The sequence below is a fragment of the Gracilinanus agilis genome, chromosome 3 (genome assembly GCF_016433145.1).
Source record: "Gracilinanus agilis isolate LMUSP501 chromosome 3, AgileGrace, whole genome shotgun sequence".
NCBI classification, from domain to species: domain Eukaryota; kingdom Metazoa; phylum Chordata; class Mammalia; order Didelphimorphia; family Didelphidae; genus Gracilinanus; species Gracilinanus agilis.
The window spans coordinates 311,313,220-311,333,234 of record NC_058132.1 but is presented as its reverse complement, the minus strand read 5'-3'; the positions used below and the strand labels follow the sequence as shown (position 1 = coordinate 311,333,234).

Sequence of the window (20,015 nt, the reverse complement as noted above, 5' to 3'; positions counted from 1 at the left end):
CCTGCCCTTCAGCCATGGTAGGCTATTTTCATTTGCCTGCACATGCCCAGGGTTCACTCAAGTCCATGCCATTATTCCTACTACTCCCAAAAGCTAGAACACTCCCTGTACTCTTCTTTGCTATTGAAATCCTTCTTCAAATCCTCACTTAAATGCCGCTTTTTCCATGAATCTTCCAGTGTTCCTATCCCCTCTGTAGCTCTCATTAGCCTTTTTTCTCCCTAGGCCTCAGGTAATCCTTTGCACCTTTCTTAAACACTTACCTTGTTTTCTTTTGTGTTACTCGTTTATGTTTCATGCCTCTTTAGGAGATTCTGAACTACCTGAGACCAAGGACACTGTCTCATATAAACTTTATTTCCCATCCCTTCCACCCCTCCATTAAGTTTAATAAATGTTTGTTGAATCAAGCTGAGTCAAATTCTAGATCTTCCCTAGTTGTGTAGCATTGACTGTCAGTTACTTTCCTCATCAGTTGAATGAACATAATACCTCTTCTGTCCAGCTTTTTATCACATCTGACCCAAATATGTACTCTGCCTCTAAACTTCTATACTATCAGTACTATATGTTTCTTCTTTGCAACTTTTGCTGCCTTGTTTTGGTAAATATTTATTCATTTGTAAACCATTTTTTCCCCCAGAGGATTATGAACTGATTAAGGACAAGAACTTTCTCTTATGAGTCCTTACTTGATTGACTATATAGTGTTGTTAAGAAACTAAAATGAAATTGAGACAGGAAAGTGTCTTTGAAAAATTAAGACATAAGTTAATACTATTTATATAATAACATCTTTTGTTTCATGGATTGTCATAACCAAAGAATTCATTAATAGGTGGCCAGCCAGCTGTTGCTGAACCTGTCTACTAAGCAACTGATTAGATTAATAAGCTGGGACCAGAATTCAACAGAAAGAGGAAAGTGGGTTGGGTTACTTTTGAGAAATTGCAGGATTTTTATAAACAACTGTAGCTCCTCCCTGAAATAAACGCCCATCTTTCAAATACTAACATTTGAATAATGAAATAGCATAGTTTCCAAAGATCTGAAGTTCATCATCACCATGATTTTTCAATAGATATCTGGTGGACATAAGTGTGTTGTAGCACATTTCAAACAAAGAATCGTATGAGATAATTTGGATAAAGTATATTATTGAAGAAATATGTAAAAATCTGGACTGGTAATGTGTTAAAACTGAGGACTGGGGCAGCTGGTTGGCTCAGTGAATTGACAGTCAGGAATAGAAATGGTAGGTCCTAAGTTCACATTTGGCCCTAGACATTTCCTAACTGTGTGACTCTTGGCAACTCACTTAACCCTCATTGCCTGACCCTTACTGCTCTTCTTCCTTGGAACTAATACACAGTATTGATTTTAAGACAGAAGCTAAGGGTTATTTAAAAATTTTTTTTGAGTTAACTGATAAAAACCACTGTTCTTCATTGGTATCTTCATAATGTTAAAAGAATTCCAGAAAGGTCCTAGTGTGTTGGATAGAGAGAGATAAGTGGTGAAGTTATAGGAGAACTTGGCTAAGAGTCTCCTAGACAGTCCTAAGGTTTATGATCTGCATCAGTGATGAGAATATCCACAATCATGGGATCACATATCCATCTGATACTAAACAAAAAACTAATGCCATATTATAAGCCACCATTAAAGTTTTCAATGAGAATTATTCTTTTTACTTCTGTAACTAGGAACTTGTTAACTTTTCAGTAGAGATAACTAGTAGGGACTATGACAGCTTCAGAAAATTTAGCAAGTATATTCACACATTTTAAAGAAATATCAAATCATTCTAACCTTAAATTAGTCTCAAAGGCATTTGAATGTTTTTTATGTTATGATTGTTTATGCCATATTGTTGTGTAGTCTTTATTCAATAATTGAAAAGTAAGCTTTTTTTAATTATGTGAATCATCTTATAGATTGATCATACCTTTTTATTTACAGATTTATTCCAGCCGAGATCTTGAAGAATCCATAAATAAAATTAGGGAAATCTTATCTGATGATAAACATGACTGGGAACAGAGAGTAACAGCTGTAAGCTTTTAACTTTGATATAACTGCTTTTTAATTATACTTATTCATTAAATGTTGTTAGTACCTAATGGGGATTGATTAATAGCTATTTCACTATAAATTTCCATGTTAAACTAGGAATGATATTTCTGCTATCACTGTGTGTGTGTGCATTTATGTTTCTTCTGTCTTATATCCACCTACACACATATAAATATACATATTACATTATAATATGCCTAGTAAGTTTTTAAAGATTACTAATTTTTCAAGTCTGCTTTTTGTGTTGTCTTTATTATGTAACTTTAATGCAAGTGAATACTTTTAGTGTACATTCCCCAGTTTCACTTCTTCTTTGTCATTGAGCTAACAAAAAAAGGTCCTTGTTATGAAAAGCTTTATATACCAAAGTTTATAGTTAATCCTTTAGATAATAGGGTAAACTCTGATTACTCATGGAGTTCTAGGGTCTTTTTGTTTCTAAGTTTATTTGATATTCAGAACATTTAATATCCACTAACATTTAGTTAATTGAATTCTCATACTAATAATTTTTTTTCTCGGCATTTTCTGGTCTAAGTCCATTTAACCCCAGTTTTTTTCCATTGCCGCATGTATTGTTTTGAAAAGTGTTTTGTATCCATCTAAATCATCTCTGTTGTCAGCTGAAAAAGATTCGATCATTACTTTTGGCTGGAGCTGCTGAATATGATAATTTCTTTCAACATTTGCGACTGTTGGATGGAGCATTTAAATTATCTGCTAAAGACCTGAGGTCTCAAGTTGTCCGGGAAGCTTGTATTACACTGGGGTAAGAAATGTTTCATAAAATTATCTTTTAAGACTATCCTACAAGATATTATTTGTGAGTTTTAGAAATAGGCCCAAGGTATTCCAAGGTTCATGTTAGTCATACTGTTGTTATGAAGTATTTTCTAATCCAATTATATTTAAGTAGTTACTTAAATGTTATTTCATGGAAAGAACTAAACTCTGAGAGATTTATTTTAACTATAAAAGGATGTTTTGGGTTAATAAAATAAGATATATGCAGTATTCTAAAACAAGCCTCTTGTCAGCTTTTACTTAACAACTAATGCTGACATTCTACTATATTGTAATTTTCACTTCCACCTTTATTATAACTGTATGCCGTGTGTGTGTGTGTGTGTGTGTGTGTGTGTGTGTGTGTGTGTGTGTGTGTGTAAGAGGCAGAGATACAGATCTCAATCCTGTAGTTACTTTGTAATGAGTTTTTATGGTTAGAAAAGTAAATCAAAAATCATTTATTAAGTACCTGCTGTTTGCTGGGCACTATGCTAATACACAGTACAAATCAGTTTTAGCTCCTAAAAATTCTGTCTAATATGCAATCTTTGGTAATTTATGTATAATCCTACATTTTAAAAAATTGAGATGCCACATTCCTTTAAGATTATCCATTATCCTGCAAAGACTTCTTTTTTTTTTCTTTACTGCTTTATGTTACTTACTTGTTTTACTTTAGAGATGATGACAGGACAGTGTCTCTTTCTTCCTTTGAAATTTATTATTCTTCAAAGCTAAGGCAAAAGACTGTGGCTGAATATTTAGATCTTAGTGTTGTATCTATGAAGATGATGTTTAAATTCACAGGAGCTAATGAAGTCACTAAAAATAAAAGTATGCTTATGATATGAGTGGTGAGCAAGCCAAAGGTACTGAGGAACAGTGAGATAGGAGAAGAATCAAGAAAGGACCGTGACATGAAAAGCCAGAGAAGAGTGAGTATCCAGTTTATGGTAGTCAATAGTGTCAGTACTGCAAAGAGTATGAGAATTGAGAAAAGGCTATCAAAATGAGTTCATTGGTCTTTTGGCCATGCTGTTGCATTTTATTAATGATGTTGAAAACTAGGTAACTTAAGGCTTAAGAAAAGAAGAAATTGAGGCAAAAAATTTATGTAGATGATATTACTAATAAAGGAAGAGAAGATTTGGATGATAACTTGAAGTGGCGGTTGGATCTAGTGAGTGTTTTTAAGAATGGCACCTCTTAACAGTAGGGAAGGGACAAGTAGGAAAGGGGAAGTTGACATTAGAGAACTAGATATTATTTGTTGGAATAATATGATTGTTAATAGATGATTTCCTAGGTATCTGAATTAGGTGATAAACTTGGGTATTTGGTTTTGACAAATTTTTACAAATATACAAAGTTTATAAATTTTGGCAAAATTTATAGGATTATTCATTGCAAGAAGAAAAGGCTCCTGAAAAGCAACTAGATGTGTTTAGTTTTAAAATATCGTAGGATTTGGGGGCTGCTTGGGAACTCAGTAGATGGAGAGCCAGGCCTAGAGACAGGAGGTACTAGGTTCAGATCTAGCCTCAGACACTCCCTAGCTGTGTGACCTTGGACAAGTCACTTAACCCACATTGCCTAGCCCCCTGATGGCAAACCTATGACACGCTGACATGCGTAGCCATTTTTGATGATACACGGCCAGATACAGAGAAGTATGGGGCCGCATGCTGAGGATGAAACATTTGCTGTAGTGTAGTGTAGATACTCTGTGCCAGAGGTTTGTAGGCCAAAACAACTGTCATTAAGCAGGTAAGTTAAATAATTAGTTTTTGGTTTACTAAATGCAGTTATATATTACAATTATACATTTTTGTTTTTTAAACTAAATATCGCAAAATGATGGTTTTTTTTCCTCGAAGTGACATACCACCCGAGTTATGCTCGTTTTTTTTTGGCAAATTTTGACACACTAAGCTCAAAGGGTTGCCCATCACTGGCCTAGCCCTTGGAACCAATACACAGTATTGATTCTGATGTGGAAGGTAAGGGTTTAGAAAAAAATAAAATAAAATATGGTAGGAGTAATTTTAATAGCACCCTCCCACACATGCTCTTATTTCTTTAGTGTAGAGTATTTTTAAAAGATAGCAAAATAATTAACCCTTGGGCAGATTATTTATCAGAACATCTGGCTGAAAAGATTATTTTGGTAGTTTTAGAATACCCTTCAGCATCCTTGTGGCTATTTAATTTAGTCCATCATCCATAGAGTTAACCTAAAATTTCATCTTTGAATGCAAAAGTGTGGCACAAAAGAATAGTAACTGATTGGCTAATAGTTTAGTATCTAAAGTCATGAATATAAGCTATAATATTGAACCCGTACTCTGTTATAATTAATGATCCATAAATTTTGTCAAAAGAATGCAATAATACCTTAAATTAGGACATGGATATGAAATTTCTACTTGTGGATTGGTACTCATCATACATTTTGTTTGGTAATTCATTCCTTCTATATCAGCCACAACAGAGGATCCGTGAAAGTGAGTAAAGGTCAATCTCAATGGAGCTTTGGGGTCCTGTAGTGTTGTGAGGAAGATTATTTAGTATCAGTTACATATAATTTATATGGACCTAGCAGGAAGGGCTGGAGGATTCCAAGATGGAATGAAGGAGCAAGAAGTGGGGCGTGTGCTCTGAGAAAGACTCCATTAGTGGTTGGACATAATTGTTGCTAACCCTGGGAGATCTCAGAGTTAGGGGAAAACTGCATCCAGATTCCCTGGGATCCTGAGAGAGGTGAAGGCTTTCAGCAAGTGGACAACTAACCTGCAAAGCTGCACCAAGTGGGGAAGTGATTTGGGATTTGGTGGACAGCATTTCAAACTCTCTACCTGGGTACCTTGGATCACCTGGTGGAGTTGGCTCTTGGCATCCTGAGACCATCCTTGGATTACCATGAGACCCCAAAGCCACCCTCAGGCCCTTTAGCTGTGCTGACCAAACCTGGCTGGAACCAGGTTTGAAGGAGCTTTCCCTGTGACTTCAGTACTACTCCCTTGGGCCCTGCCTGGCTTAGGTCAGTAGGATAGTGTAGTTAAGTCCTTCCCTCCCCTCTGTGTTTCGCCCTTAGGTTTTCAAGTGTAGAATCCCCTATCCCATCCTTTATTTAGTTACCCTCAATTAAACTGTATAAACTTTTACCTTTGCCTGCTGGTTCCATAGACCCTGGCCTAGGGTGAGCTGGGTGACCTTTGGGCCAACTGCCATTCCTGTGTCAGTTAAAACAGTGAACCCTGGTCTCCCTATCCTGGTTGGTCCTGTCTCTCCTTCAACCCAGTGTGGACCCACAAACATTTAGGGTACATTTTAATAATAATAACAACATCCCTGGTGCCTCAACTTTACAGTAGGAAGCTGAGGTGGCCAAGTTCCTTCCCTTTGCAGTTGCCTCTAAATCATAACCGCCTCAATAGAGGGTGTGAGATAAGTGAGTTTTAGAGTCAAAGGATCAGAGTTCAATTTCTTCTTGTCACTCATTGTTTATGTAACCTTTGTCAATTGTTTATTCCTCTGGGTCTTCATCATTTATCTTTAAAATGAGGGCTTGAAATAGATGACCTTTAAGACCACTTTCAGCCCTAAATCTGTGACCCAATGTGTCTTCTGAATAACAGTATGTGTGTTAAATCTCAAGAGCTACTTTAGAAACGCTTACTGTCCTAAAACCAGCTATAATGAGCATTCTCTGAATTTGTGTCAAATTCAGGCCAAAAATAGATGCACCTATTTATATACCTGTAGTCAGTCAATGCTATTCATAACAGGTTGAATAAATTTTTAACTGAATTTGAGATGTTTTTGATTTAGAAACTCCTGGTGAGCAAATTTCCTCTCCCAATATAAATTAGATCTTTGACACATACACACACACAAACACACACTTATGTCATGCACATATACTATTAGTTTATTTTTTTCCATCACTACAGAGAACTCTCCATGTGAAACTTTTCCCAGTGTCATAATGGACAGTTTATCCATAACTTAATGTGTTAAAGAGTAGCTGAGGTAGTAAAGTTAAGTAACTTACCCTGGTAATCCAGTCAGGGCTAACTGACTCTGAAGGTTGCTTGGCCATCTCCCCACTATACTGTGCTCCCAACTATATGTTATTACATTAACGACCACGTATGGCATGCTAATGTTTTAACATTAAAGGATCATGAACTCCCTAATTTTATAAATAAGGAACCTGAGACCCAGAGTCACATGTTAAAGCTGGGATTTAAACCCAGCTTTTCCAACTCTTTATTCATTGCTTTTTATACCACACTGTACTAACCTTGTAAGATGCAATTTTAGATCATAAAAATGTAGATATGAATGCAATTTTATCTGCAAAGTGTTAAGTAGGGAAGAAAACCATAGATCCTGGGTGTGATAGAATGGGGAGAAAAGATGAAAGGAAAGAATTTCATGTCCATATGTTATTAAGCTAAGGGGGCAAAAGCTAAATTGGCTAATGAAATGAAATCTAAGATTCTATGTTAATATAGGTTAGTCTTATCTATTTATACTAATTCTTTAACTCCTATTGAAAGCATCTTAATCTTCCAGGTTTCTCTTTGTTCCTTATATTAAAACCTTGTAAAATTGTTGTAAAACTTTGTCTTTCCCCATCATGTTCTGTGACTTTTCTTTTTCTGAACTCCAATAAAATGTTCCACTTATGGTTGGGGTGAGAATTTTATTCTTTCTTCCAAAATTTCTGGTGAAATCTGCCAATTTTTTGATTTTCAGGAAGGACATTCAGTTTTTAAATGATAGACAATGCTGAAATTCATAACAACACCAATTCATAGAAAACTATTTTTAACGTGGTAATTCCTTATTTTAATACACTATAACATCTTGATAATTTCTCACTTCTGTCAAAAAATGTCGTCATGCAATTTCAAAATACAATGCAATCTCCTTTAGGACAGGGACTGTCTTTTCCCCTTTTTCTTCCTGCTTACCTTCTTTTTTTGAATTCCCTTTACTTAACATAATGCCCAGGACATTGTAGTTGCTTAATAAATGCTCTTTGAATTAATCAGTAAAAATAAAACTAATTTTTTAATTATTAAAAACAAATGTCAATAAGGTGGGAGAATATGTTGAAAAATCAAATAACAGGTCATAAAAGTATCCCGGTGCTCAAAGGGTAAGTATATGAATGGTATGGAAATTAATCATTCAGGAAAAGTTATCAGCTGCAGAGGACAAGGAAGGACAGGAGGTTTTAATTTAGATTTAGAATGTTGTTGTTGTTTTGGTGATGTGTTTATCTCTGTAATTATAACAGCTTCAACAAATGCCAAATGAAAGGCACAGGTCTATTTCTCTCCCTCTCTCCCCTTCTCTTCCCCCCCCCCCCCTTTTTTTTAAAGGCATCTGTCGTCAGTTCTTGGAAACAAGTTTGATCATGGAGCTGAAGCCATCATGCCAACCATCTTTAATTTAATCCCAAACAGTGCCAAAATCATGGCCACATCTGGTGTTGTAGCTGTTAGGTTAATTATTCGAGTAAGTATATTTAAGTGTTGTAAGGACTCAGTCTGTCAGTTGATGATAGTAACAAAATGAGGCATTCATTATATCAGTGTTCCCATTTGGTGTATAGTCTTATGACTTGGTTTATTTAATGGCTTCCACTTCTATAAAAATACTTTTTTTTGGGGGGGGGGTCACCTTTGGGTTTTTTTGGACACCAATCTATAAGATCCTAAAAATAGTTAGCATTTATTTTGTACTTTGAGGCTCATTAAGTTGGATTACTTATATTCTCTCATTTTATACTTACAATAACCCTAAGAGGTAGGTGCTATTTGAGCTCTATTTTACACACGAGGACACTGAGAGAATAGAGGGACTAACTCAGGATTTAGAAAAGGAAATAATTTATTACTCTTTTTTAGGAAACCTTTCTACTTCCTTTTCTTTCTATGTATCTGTAGAAATAAGGGTCTAGTAGTCACATCGTTTAATTCAGTAATCCCCATCATTGGAAATTTACTTAAAGAATGCTAGTTTATTTGTAAAGCTATATGTTCAGAAAGAATTTAATTGCATTACTTTTAATTATATATAATTATTTATAGTAATAATAAAATAATTTTTGTTGAAAAAATTACCAAAATAACTTGAAATGTTCAGGACCTGGAGAATTGCTAAATATATGATTGTATTTGAATGTAATGGGGTATTATAATATAATTAATATTAATTATGTTAACAGACTAAAAGGAAAAATATGCAAACATATAGAATTAAGCGGACAAATAAAGCTGAATTGGGCATTTAGTATCCCGTAAAATGTTATTAGATGCCTGTGTTAATTTTGTCAAGTATAAATACTTGTAAATATCTTTAGGGGAGCTGATTTGTATTTAAAGATCATAATATTTTCACATGACAGGAAACAGAAAAATAGGTGTTAGTTCTAAGCAGTCACCATAACTTAAACTCTAAAAGTTGTAAAGAAATATCACTGTATTAATAATAACCTTTGCTTATATAGTACAGAGACAATAGGTGATTTATTAAAGTATTAGGAAGATCTTATTTCCAATCCTGCCTCAAGCATTTATTGCTTCTTTCTGACCCTGAGCAAAAGTCACTTAATCTTTGGAGTTTCTTCATTTGTAAAATGGAAAAATAGCACCTACCTTGGAGGGTTGTTGGGAGATAAATTGCAGTAATATATAAAGTGCTTTGCAAAACTTCAAGCTATGAAAATATGCTAGCTGTTGTTATTGTTACTTAGCCATTTAATTGATCTAACAAAGACTTTTTTATAACAGTGTGTATATGCTGGTGCTAATATGCATGTGTGCATGCACATGTATATGTGCACACATGTATATGTGCACATATATACCTACATATGTAAAAGAAATCTAGAAACTGACAAAACAATTTCTTCAATATCAAGTCAGCCAAAAGTTAGTTATTTTTACAAATTAGATTAAATTTAAAAATTTTAAATGAGAATTGGTGTTTATATGGCCATGGACAGATCTATAGCTAACATTTTTAAAATTCACAAAGTACTTTACATATACTATCTGTGCTCCTGAAAATAATCCTATAAAATATTCTTATTTCCATTAAATAGGTGAGGAACAAGGTTTCTAGAAGTTATGTTAGTTGCCTGTGGTCAAAGAGCTAACAAATGTTGGCTGCCAGATTCAAAGTTAGGCTTCTCATGAGTCCAGGGATCTTTTCACTCTGCTACATTCACATAATTATGAAAAACTGTTTCAACACTATACTCTCACCATGGACTCAAGTCTTTTCTCAAGGAAGACTGAGTCTTCATTATAAGTCTTTGTGTAATAGACTGTCAATTTCAGACAGACTTTTCTAGGGAATATAATGAAAAGTGATGAATAGATAAGTATTATTTAATATATATTTTGGGGTATCATTTCCCAAACTCACACAAAGCTTTAGAAAAGGGGTTCTTAACCTAGGTTCCATGAACTTGTTTTTGCAATATTTTAATATCTGTACTTCAATTTGGGTCAGCTAGGTGGTGAAGTGGATCAAGTGCTGGGCCAAGAGTCAGACAGACTCTCCTTCCCAAGTTCAAATCTGGCCGCAGACATTACCTCTGTGACTCTGAGCAAGTCACTTAATATTATTGGCTTTAGTTTCCTTATCTGTAATATAAGTTGAAGAAGTAACTGGCAAACCACAACATATCTTTGCCAAAAAGATCCCAAATGGAATTTCAAAGAGTCAGACATGAGTGAAAAACAACTGAACAACAACTTTAGTATAATTGATTTCCTTTATAACATGATGCATTTTCCCTTATCCATTAAAAATATTATTCTGAACAGCGGACTGATAAGTGTTACTATATTTCCATTGGAGTCCATAACACAAAAAAGGTCGAAGGCCCCTTGCTTCAAAGTAACCTACTTTTTAGACCATGGTTGCTGCCATCACCATAGGTTACGATTTCCCTTAGCTGTATCTATGTAACTCTTGTGCTGGAAAACCTTATGTAAGAGGGATGACAAATCTTTTGGAGACATTGTGCCAGGCCCCGCCCTCAATCCCCGCCCCTCCCCCCTCAGACTGAGTGCCAAGGGCTTCCCTCCCACCTTGGCCCCACCCCCCTTACCTAGACTGGGGAGGGAGGAAGTGCTCCCATTGGCTGCTGGGCAGAGGGGTGGGGGAAGGGAAGAATGTCCTCAGGTGCATGGAGAGGGGGAGGGGATCAGCTCCGCCTCCAGTCCCTCTGGCTTTCTAGTAAGGAACTGCAGGCATGCCCACAGTGAGGCTTCTGTGTGCCCTTTTTAACACCTTTACCATTGGTTTGCCATCGCTGATATACAATATCTTTTTATCTGCCCTTATTTATCTGGAATGATGCCAGCAATTTCTTGTACTTTTTACTTATGTGTAGTCTTTAGCAGTGCCGTAAAGGGTAAGTTACACACTATCTTAAGAAGTATTATATGTAACTATTAGAGTTTCTTTAGTATTAAAACATCTTAAATGTTTTACACAGAAACTCACTGTTGTACTGCAATTCTTAAAATCTAAAAACTAAAAAAAAAAATTTATCTCATTTTGTTTGTGTCCATTTATTATTGCATTATTTTCTCTTGTTGGCATTATATCCTTTACTGTGCATGGCCTTTGGCCTTCTGTACAGAATATGTGACAATTAGACTAACCAAAAAATAAAAGATTGATTGACTACTTATGGTTTCAAGTTCCTGTATTTTTTCTTTTCTCCACAGCATACACACATCCCTAGGCTAATACCTGTTATCACTAGCAATTGTACGTCCAAATCTGTTGCAGTTAGAAGGTGAGTACAAGTGAAATTTTCTCTTCATTTTAGCTGGCAAAATTGAAAACAGGGTAAAAACACAAACTTAACAACTTTCAAATTGTATATTAAATAACCAGACATAACTTAAATATGTTGAAATAAATGCTTTTCAGTTAAAGGATTTTTATAGAAATACTCTTGATGTGTTCACACTATTTCCACTGCCAGTTTGCCCCTATGTAAGTGTGCTTGTCTGTTTGTCTGCCTGTCTCTTTTTCTGTGTTCATATACTTCTATTACCTTGGACAGTCTTCTAGCTTTTCGCTCCTTAACCCTTTCCAAAAGCCACCATCGTCGAATCTTTTATTACAACTCACTTGCGTTGCTTTTCCTTGAATTGAAATCTGAAGTACATTAACTTTGATTTGAATAGCTTAAATAGTCACGTTTCTCTTAACCTGTATATTTTGGTAATACTTTTGGATTATATTTCTAGCAAGTATCAGAAAATTTTCCTACTTGGAAATGGTGTCATATATATGTGTGTGTGTGTGTGTGTGTATATATATATATATATATATATATATATGCATGCAGAGTTTTGTGTGTGTGTGCTCATATACACAATATTATGTCACAGACATTCTCTGAGATCGTTTCAAAAGGGAGCAAATATAACTATATGCTGAAAATAAAGTGTGAACTCTTTTAAAGACCTGGATTTATACAAATTATATTGATGAGAATAAAACCAAAATTTAAATCATTATTGAATAGATATTTATGTACATCTACTTGTATATACTAAAGTCTTCAAATTTGAATCTCTTTTTAAAAACAAATTTTAGGCGCTGTTTTGAATTTTTAGATTTACTTTTACAAGAATGGCAAACACATTCACTAGAAAGGTAAGCATCTGACTTGATATTTACTGATATTTCCTAAAAATCTTGATTTTTTTTTTCATTGTTCTATATGGTCGTTAGGGGCATAAGTGGAACTTCTATTAAATTTGATTGTGGTATCATTATTGCTAGTAATAGTCACAAATACTGTAATATAGTATTATCAATAAAGATAAGATTAAGATCTCTTTACATAAGACATTGATATTTCACCAATATTTGAGTATGACATTAAAAATATGTTATGGGGCAGCTAAGTCGCTCAATGGATAGAGAGCCAGATCTTAGAGAAGGGAGGTCCTTCCTGGGTTCAGATATGGCCTTAGACACTTCCTTGCTGTGTGACCCTGGACAAATCACTTAATCTCAGTTACCTAGCTCTTATTGCTCTTCTACCTTGGAACCAAATCTTAGAATGAAAAGGTCAGAAGACCATGATATAGGGGGCAGCTGGATGGCTCAGTGGATTGAGAGCCAGGCCTATAGAAAGGAGGTCCTAGGTTCAAATGTGGCCTCAGATACTTCCTAGCTGTGTGACCCTGGGCAAGTCACTTAACCCCCATTGCCTAACCCTGTAACAAATAAAATTTATATATATAATATTAGGGTTTAAAAAATTATCAAAAAAAAAAAAGACCATGATATACATTAGTTTTTGTTTGGTCATTTTTTAGTTGTGTCTGACTCTTTGGGACTCCATTGGGTGTTTTCTTGGCAAAGATACTGGAGTTGTTTGCCATTTCTTTTTCCAACTCATTTTACAGATGAGGAAACTTGAGTAAAACAAGAGTTAAATGACTGGGCCAGGTTCACCCAGCTAGTCATTTTCAGAAGCCAGATTTGAACTCAAGTTTCTTTACTTCAGTCCCCATGCTCTATCAAAGCTTTTGTAGCCTCTGCTATTCATCGTCTTGTTCTCTGCCAATAAGGTTACTTTTGTGTCCACTTTGAGCCTGAAGTTCAATGTTACTTATGTTGAATCTATGAAATTGACGAAGGCATATGCAGCATGTTGGTCAGATTTGGAGCTAATGGGATACTGTGAGAGAGAGTCAATACTTTGGATAAGTCTGGAGCAGGAGGCTGAAGCTAATAAGGTGAAATTTAATAAGGGTGGATGATATCTAACTTTTAAACAGAAGCAGAGAAATATGTTGAGTTCTAGACAACATATTTCACTATACTGACCAACTAGACTATATATATATTTTTTTTTTTAATTTTTTTTATTTTAAACCCTTAAAGGGTAGGCAATGGGGGTCAAGTGACTTGCCCAGGGTCACACAGCTGGGAAGTGTCTGAGGCCAGATTTGAACCTAGGACCTCCCATCTCTAGGCCTGGCTCTCAATCCACTGAGCTACCCAGCTGCCCCCTATATTTTTAAAAAATGGCCTTTAACATCCCTCTTTGTAATTTTTTGATCCTATGAATTTTTGAGGAGTCTTCATCTGTTATTTTAATTCATTTTCCATTTAATGTAACACCCAAAGGTTTCAGGTTTTTTTTTTTTTTTTTTTTTTTTTTAGTTTTAAACCCTCAACTTCTGTGTATTGACTTATAGGTGGAAGAGTGGCAAGGGTAGGCAATGGGGGTCAAGTGACTTGCCCAGGGTCACACAGCTGGGAAGTGTCTGAGGCCGGATTTGAACCTAGCACCTCTGGTCTCTAGGCCTGGCTCTCAATTCACTGAGCTACCCAGCTGCCCCCAAAGGTTTTAGTTTTAATGGAATTTTTTAAAAGTATTCTATGAAAAGTCATATTGCCAGTATTATCAGAGTAAATGCCCATCTTCAAAGGGCATGTCTAAATGAAAAATATTATGAACTTGATGAAAAAAGGGAAAGGACTCTGCTAAGCAGCTTCTTAATGGAGTATACTTTTATTGGTAAGTTACTCAGGAAGTAAAGTGGCTTAGTTTTTCTTTTTGAAAGATAGACCTGGCCAGGTGTTTGGGATTCATATAAACAAATACATATTAACGTCTACTATGTGCAAGGAAATGACTCAGGTTCAAGGAATACAAACAAAAATGAATTGATTTTTATCCCCAAAGAGATTGCATTCCTCTAGGAGGAGGGAAATTGTTGTTTTACAGGGAAGAAAAGAACCTCTGAGTAGCCATAAGAAAACTTCCGGCCCCTCTCCTTAGCATAGAATTAGGTAAATTAATCTTAGGTAGAGTTTGACTTTTAAAAGGATTAACACCTTTTTTTTTTTACTAGATAATTAATTTTATTGGCTACAGAGCAGCAAAACTCATTACATTTGACTGTTGTTCAACTGCTAGGCTTAGAAAAAGCTTTCTTATACAGCATTCTTTAGTGTGATAATGTTTGCTTATTAATTATTTAAAAAAAGTTTTTTTTAACTCTTGCCTTCTGTCTTAGAATCAAAACTGTGTATTGGTTCCAAAGCAAAAGAGTGGTGAGGGTGAGGCAATGGTGGTTAAGTAATTTGCCCAGGGTCACACAGCTAAGAAGTGTCTGAGGCCACATTTCAGCCCAGGCCCTCCCATTTCTAGGTGGTATTCTCTATCTTCTGAGCCACCTTGCTTCCCCCGTGTTTGCTTATTATTAAAGAAATTAAAGTTTCTTTTAAACCTATAGCTTTAAAATAGGGGATAGTTTATACTTGGTAAACAACTAGATCCTGGTTACAAGGTGAGGCAGGTATATGTGTATTTTGATTTGGCAAAACTATACTTATTTTCAAAAAGTTATTCATTTGTGAATGTGTTTTTTTAACTTGTTGGAATAAAAGAGTGACAATTTTCCTTTTCTGAATACCTTGAAAAGAATTAAACTTGGCTTCCTTCTTAGCCAGCTGAGGTAACAAAGGAAATAGCAGTGTGTAAAATGGTTGTGTAATTGTGTAGATCAGTGATGGGCAAACTATGGCCAGAGGGCCAGATGCAGCCCCTTGAAATGTTCTATCCGGCCACACAACATTATTCCTAATCTGACGAATACAATGAGTAGGATACAATACAATGGAACTTCAAAAGAGTTGCCTTAGAAACAGACTGACTAGATGAGCATTTCCTTTCCTTTGGCCCCTCTTTAAAAAGTTTGCCCATCACTGGTGTAAATAGATTCAAGTAATAACATCCTTAAATATAAATTTTATCTTAAATAAGTAAAACAGTGTCTTGTTATTAAGAGAACTGCTTACTGCCATGTTGAACTGAGATCATTTTAATCTAATTATTGTTTCCAGAAGTTCTTACTTTGATTACAGGAAAATGTGTTTTCCCCCGTTCCCACAAAATTAAGAGTGACCTAGGAAGACAGCTATGTAAAAGAAATTGGGCAGGAAGGGGAATTTAAAATTCAGATACCCCAAGACTCATTTTTCTCATTTCTAAAGATTCAAGCAGTTTTAAGTACCTTTTGATTTTATACTAATATTTTGAAGTTGTTTCTCTGGGCTTATGTGCTTATAAATATGTCTTTTTATGTAAACAGACACATATCAGTATTAGCAGAAACAATAAAAAAGGGAATACATGATGCTGATTCTGAAGCAAGAATAGAAGCAAGAAAGTAAGTGTTTATTGAATTAGTTCCTTTAGATCTTGGTTTGTTAGTTTCCTTTTGCTAAGAGTTTATTTAATGTGACTTTTTTCAAAAAGTGAATTATACATCTAGTAGACAATCTCAAACTATTTTACTGGTTGTATGACATTATTGATTGTTTAAGAAGTTTTAATGGTAATAATATTAAATTTTGTTAAAAATCAAACCTACAATATAAGCATGTTTTATGTATAATGTCTTTTCTTAAAATAATTAGGTATCAGAAAGCATCCAGGCTGAATTGTTGTTCAAATATGGGAAATGATGTTTCATAGAAGCACTTTGAGAATGTCTATTATCATAATTTGTACATCAGTATTGAGAATTTTTGTTGCACATACTCGTCTTTTTTTGTTCTTTATCTCCTAAATAAAAATTTATAGTATTTCCTAAGTTCACATTTTAAAAAAACAGGTTTTTCACTCTTGATGCACTTAAAAATTTTTTTATTGTCATCCAAAGCACACTTCCATATTGGTCATTGTTGAAAGAGCACACTCATACATGACTAAAACTCCAAAATGAAACCAAAGATACACTGATGTGAAAGACGACTCCAACAGTTCTTTCTCTGGAGGTGGATAGCATTCCCCATCATAATTCTTTCAGCATTGTCCCAGATCGTCACATTGCTTAGCATAGCCAAGTTTTCACAGATAATCATGAAACAGTATTGCTGTTACTGTGTACAGTGTTCTCCCAATTCTGCTTATTTTGCTCTACATCACTTCTTGCAGATCTTTCCAGCTTTATCTGAAATCCTCTTGCAAATTATCATTTCTTAAAGCTGTAATGGAAAAAGGGATGTTTTTTTTGAGTAAATATATTAAAAGATTAGGTCGCCAGGAAATTGAATAACTATCAATCCCCAAAATGATTTTAGTAATTTTATTTACAAAATATAGGAGAGAGATGAAAAGAGGGTAGAGTAAGAGATCTAACAACTAGATTTCTATCCAAGTCTGGGCTTTACTCCAGCAAGGCTCCAGAGGCCCAGCCAGACCCTAAAAGTCAATTAACAAGGGGTTTAGCCTCAAGGCCTTCTCCCAAACAAGGGAGCCTCCTGGAGGCTAGTACCTCCTGGAAAGTTAAAGGAGTCAGCCTTCTTCACTCATCATGCATAGTTCTAAGAGAGAGATTTAAGAACAGTCTCAGGTCCAGCACTCCTCCAGGACCCAGCAGTGGATAAGAAGAAAGCACCCAGTTGACTGAGGTCTCTTTTTAAAGGGGCCTCTTTTGCATCAGTTTACGTGTCCAATCACAACAGACACTTTTCTTAGGACTGCCCACAAGGCAGTCAGTAAATTCCAATTTGTTACTCTAGCACACATGGGTTACAGACCACCCAAAAATGGAGATGTTTTCACCTTTGGTGATTAAATCTAAAGATGGGTGGTGTAGATTTAATCTAATTATCACAAAGCACAATAGTATTCTGTCACCATTATGTACCACAATTTGTTCAACTATTCCCCGGTTAATCAACATCCCCTCAATTTCTAATTCTTTGCCACCACAAAAAGAGCAGCTAAAAATATTTTTGGATAAACAGGTACTTTCCCCATTTTTATTATCTCTTTGGGATTCAGACCCAGTGGTGATATTACTGGATCAAAGGATTTACTTTTTGTTATATCCTTTTGGGTATAGTTCCAAATTTCCTTTCAGAATTGTTGGATCAATTCACAACTCCACCAACAATGTATTAGTGTCCCAATTTTGCCACATCCCCTTCAATACTTACCACTTTCCTTTACTACCATATTGGCCAATCTGATAGGTATGAGGTGGTACCTCAGAGTTGTTTTAATTTGCATTTCTCTAAATCAAGAGTGATTTAGAACATTTTTTTCAGATAGTTATTGATGGCTTTGATTTCTTCATCTGAAAATTGCTTGTTCATGTCCTTTGATCATTTGTCAATTGGGGAATAGCTTGTATTCTTAAAAATTTGACTTAGTTCTTTATAAACACTTCTGAATGCTGACACTTAACATTGTCTTCTTTTTCACCTGTTGTTTCCTACATGCCCCCCACCCATGCCCCTCATCCCAAATAGTTTTATGGGTTTTTATCATAGCATAAGGATGCTGCCTGAAATACACATTAACTTAAGTAATACATCATTTCATTATTTTATATTAGATTTATTTTATAATAATTTGATGCTAAGTAATTAAAAAATTGAACCACTTCTTAATATCTTTTATCTTCCTAAATTAATAGCATCTCAGTCATCCTTAAATTCATCGACTTAATTCTGACAACCTGTAAATAAGGCAAAACTACTGAAGTAGTTATAACAGAGGTCTTTAATCAGAGCAACAAATTATAATTTGGGAAGCTACATAGACCCCACAGTCCTCAGACTTCTTATGAACTAGAGAGAGCAGGGAGCTTTTATAGAAAGGGGAGGCATCAGTCTGGTTAATTGAATTCACTGGAGCCTGGATGATTAAGATGTTCTTGGGGTTTTGGTTGCCTTCAGCAGAGTTCTTGCTTGGGTGATTGACAGTATTTGAGGATGTAATGTTTGATTTGAGATAAAGGTCAGTTTGGGGATTTCTTTTTTCTTTTTTTTTTTTTAAAGCCCTTACCTTCCATCTTAGAATCAATACTGGGTATTGGTCCTAAGGCAGAAGAGTGGTAAGGGCTAGGCAATGGGGAGTAAGTGACTTGCCCAGGGTCACACAGCTAGGAATTGTCTGAGGTCAGATTTGAACCCAGGACCTCCTGTCTCTGGGTGTGACTCTGGATCCACTGAGCCACCCAGCTGCCCCCATGTTTGGGGGTTTCTTGCAGATGAGATTGTCAATTCATATCAGCAAAGCAAGAGGTTCACTCTATACCTGCTTCTTATATATAAACTCTAGAATCTCTTAACAATAGAATTGTTTCTTGTCTTTACCTAAATATGTTTACTTTTCATTGACACCAGCATTAAACTAGCTTCATGTAATTATAGGGTTCTTTTTTCCTTTTCTTTTTAAGAGCATTCATTATTTGAGTTACATTACTAGTCCATACAATGTAGGGAATGGATGAGGACATACTCATACTCTCAATGCAAGTTGTCTTGTGGTACAGACATGTATCACCCTAAATACTCCCCCAGTTGTTCTCCATGCAAACCACCCAACTCCTCAGGAGCCAGACTCAAGGCTTAGTTAGATAGGTAACAAATATGGAACAGGAGAGTAATTTTTATAGAGCACAGTGTTTACATAAAACAAGAAATACATAAATTTCCAAATTGTTTTGGCTGTTCAGTCCTCCTGAGTTGAGGTCTTCTGGGCTTTATTGTTTTCCTTCGTACTTCATAGTCATTCTCCAACAGTAACAGAATTGTGTGTAAAGTGGGCCAGAGCTCAGCTTTAGTGACATTTTAATCCATGTTTTGGGGGAATTATTTAAATGTCTTTACTTAGACTTTGTGGATTTTATTTCCAGATGTTATTGGGGTTTCCACAATCACTTCAGTAGAGAAGCAGAACATTTATACCATACCCTGGAGTCATCTTACCAGAAAGCTCTGCAATCACACCTGAAGAACTCAGACAGCATTGTGTCCTTGCCTCAGTCAGATCGTTCCTCTTCTAGTTCTCAAGAGAGCCTAAAGTAAGAGATCAGACTCCAGATTTTATACTTTGTTGCAGTTTCATTTTATTTTATTTTTTCTAGAATGCAGTTTTCCATGTAGAAAACTTTGCTTTACAAAGGCCAACTCTAGATTGTCTTGCCTCTGAATAATTCAGAAAGCATTTATTGAGCACCTACTGCATTCAGAGGCCTAATTTAGGAGCTAAATGAAGATAACAAGAAAGGCAAAAATGTCATTATTAAAGGAATTTAGGCAAAGTTTTTTTATATAGT

The 20,015-nt window shown here is 35.3% G+C and overlaps 1 protein-coding gene across 8 annotated transcripts in view; it reads left to right on the top strand.

The window, feature by feature from the left end:
* CLASP1 (cytoplasmic linker associated protein 1) overlaps positions 1 to 20,015 on the top strand; it is a 306,535-nt gene that overhangs the window by 167,796 nt on the left and 118,724 nt on the right. For all 8 annotated transcript variants that reach the window (XM_044669939.1, XM_044669935.1, XM_044669936.1 and 5 more), the window contains exons 10-16: positions 1,963 to 2,055; positions 2,700 to 2,845; positions 8,259 to 8,394; positions 11,628 to 11,698; positions 12,511 to 12,570; positions 16,032 to 16,109; positions 19,593 to 19,760. In XM_044669939.1, the coding sequence (XP_044525874.1) occupies positions 1,963 to 2,055; positions 2,700 to 2,845; positions 8,259 to 8,394; positions 11,628 to 11,698; positions 12,511 to 12,570; positions 16,032 to 16,109; positions 19,593 to 19,760 (752 nt within the window). The remainder of the gene's footprint in view (positions 1 to 1,962; positions 2,056 to 2,699; positions 2,846 to 8,258; positions 8,395 to 11,627; positions 11,699 to 12,510; positions 12,571 to 16,031; positions 16,110 to 19,592; positions 19,761 to 20,015) is intronic.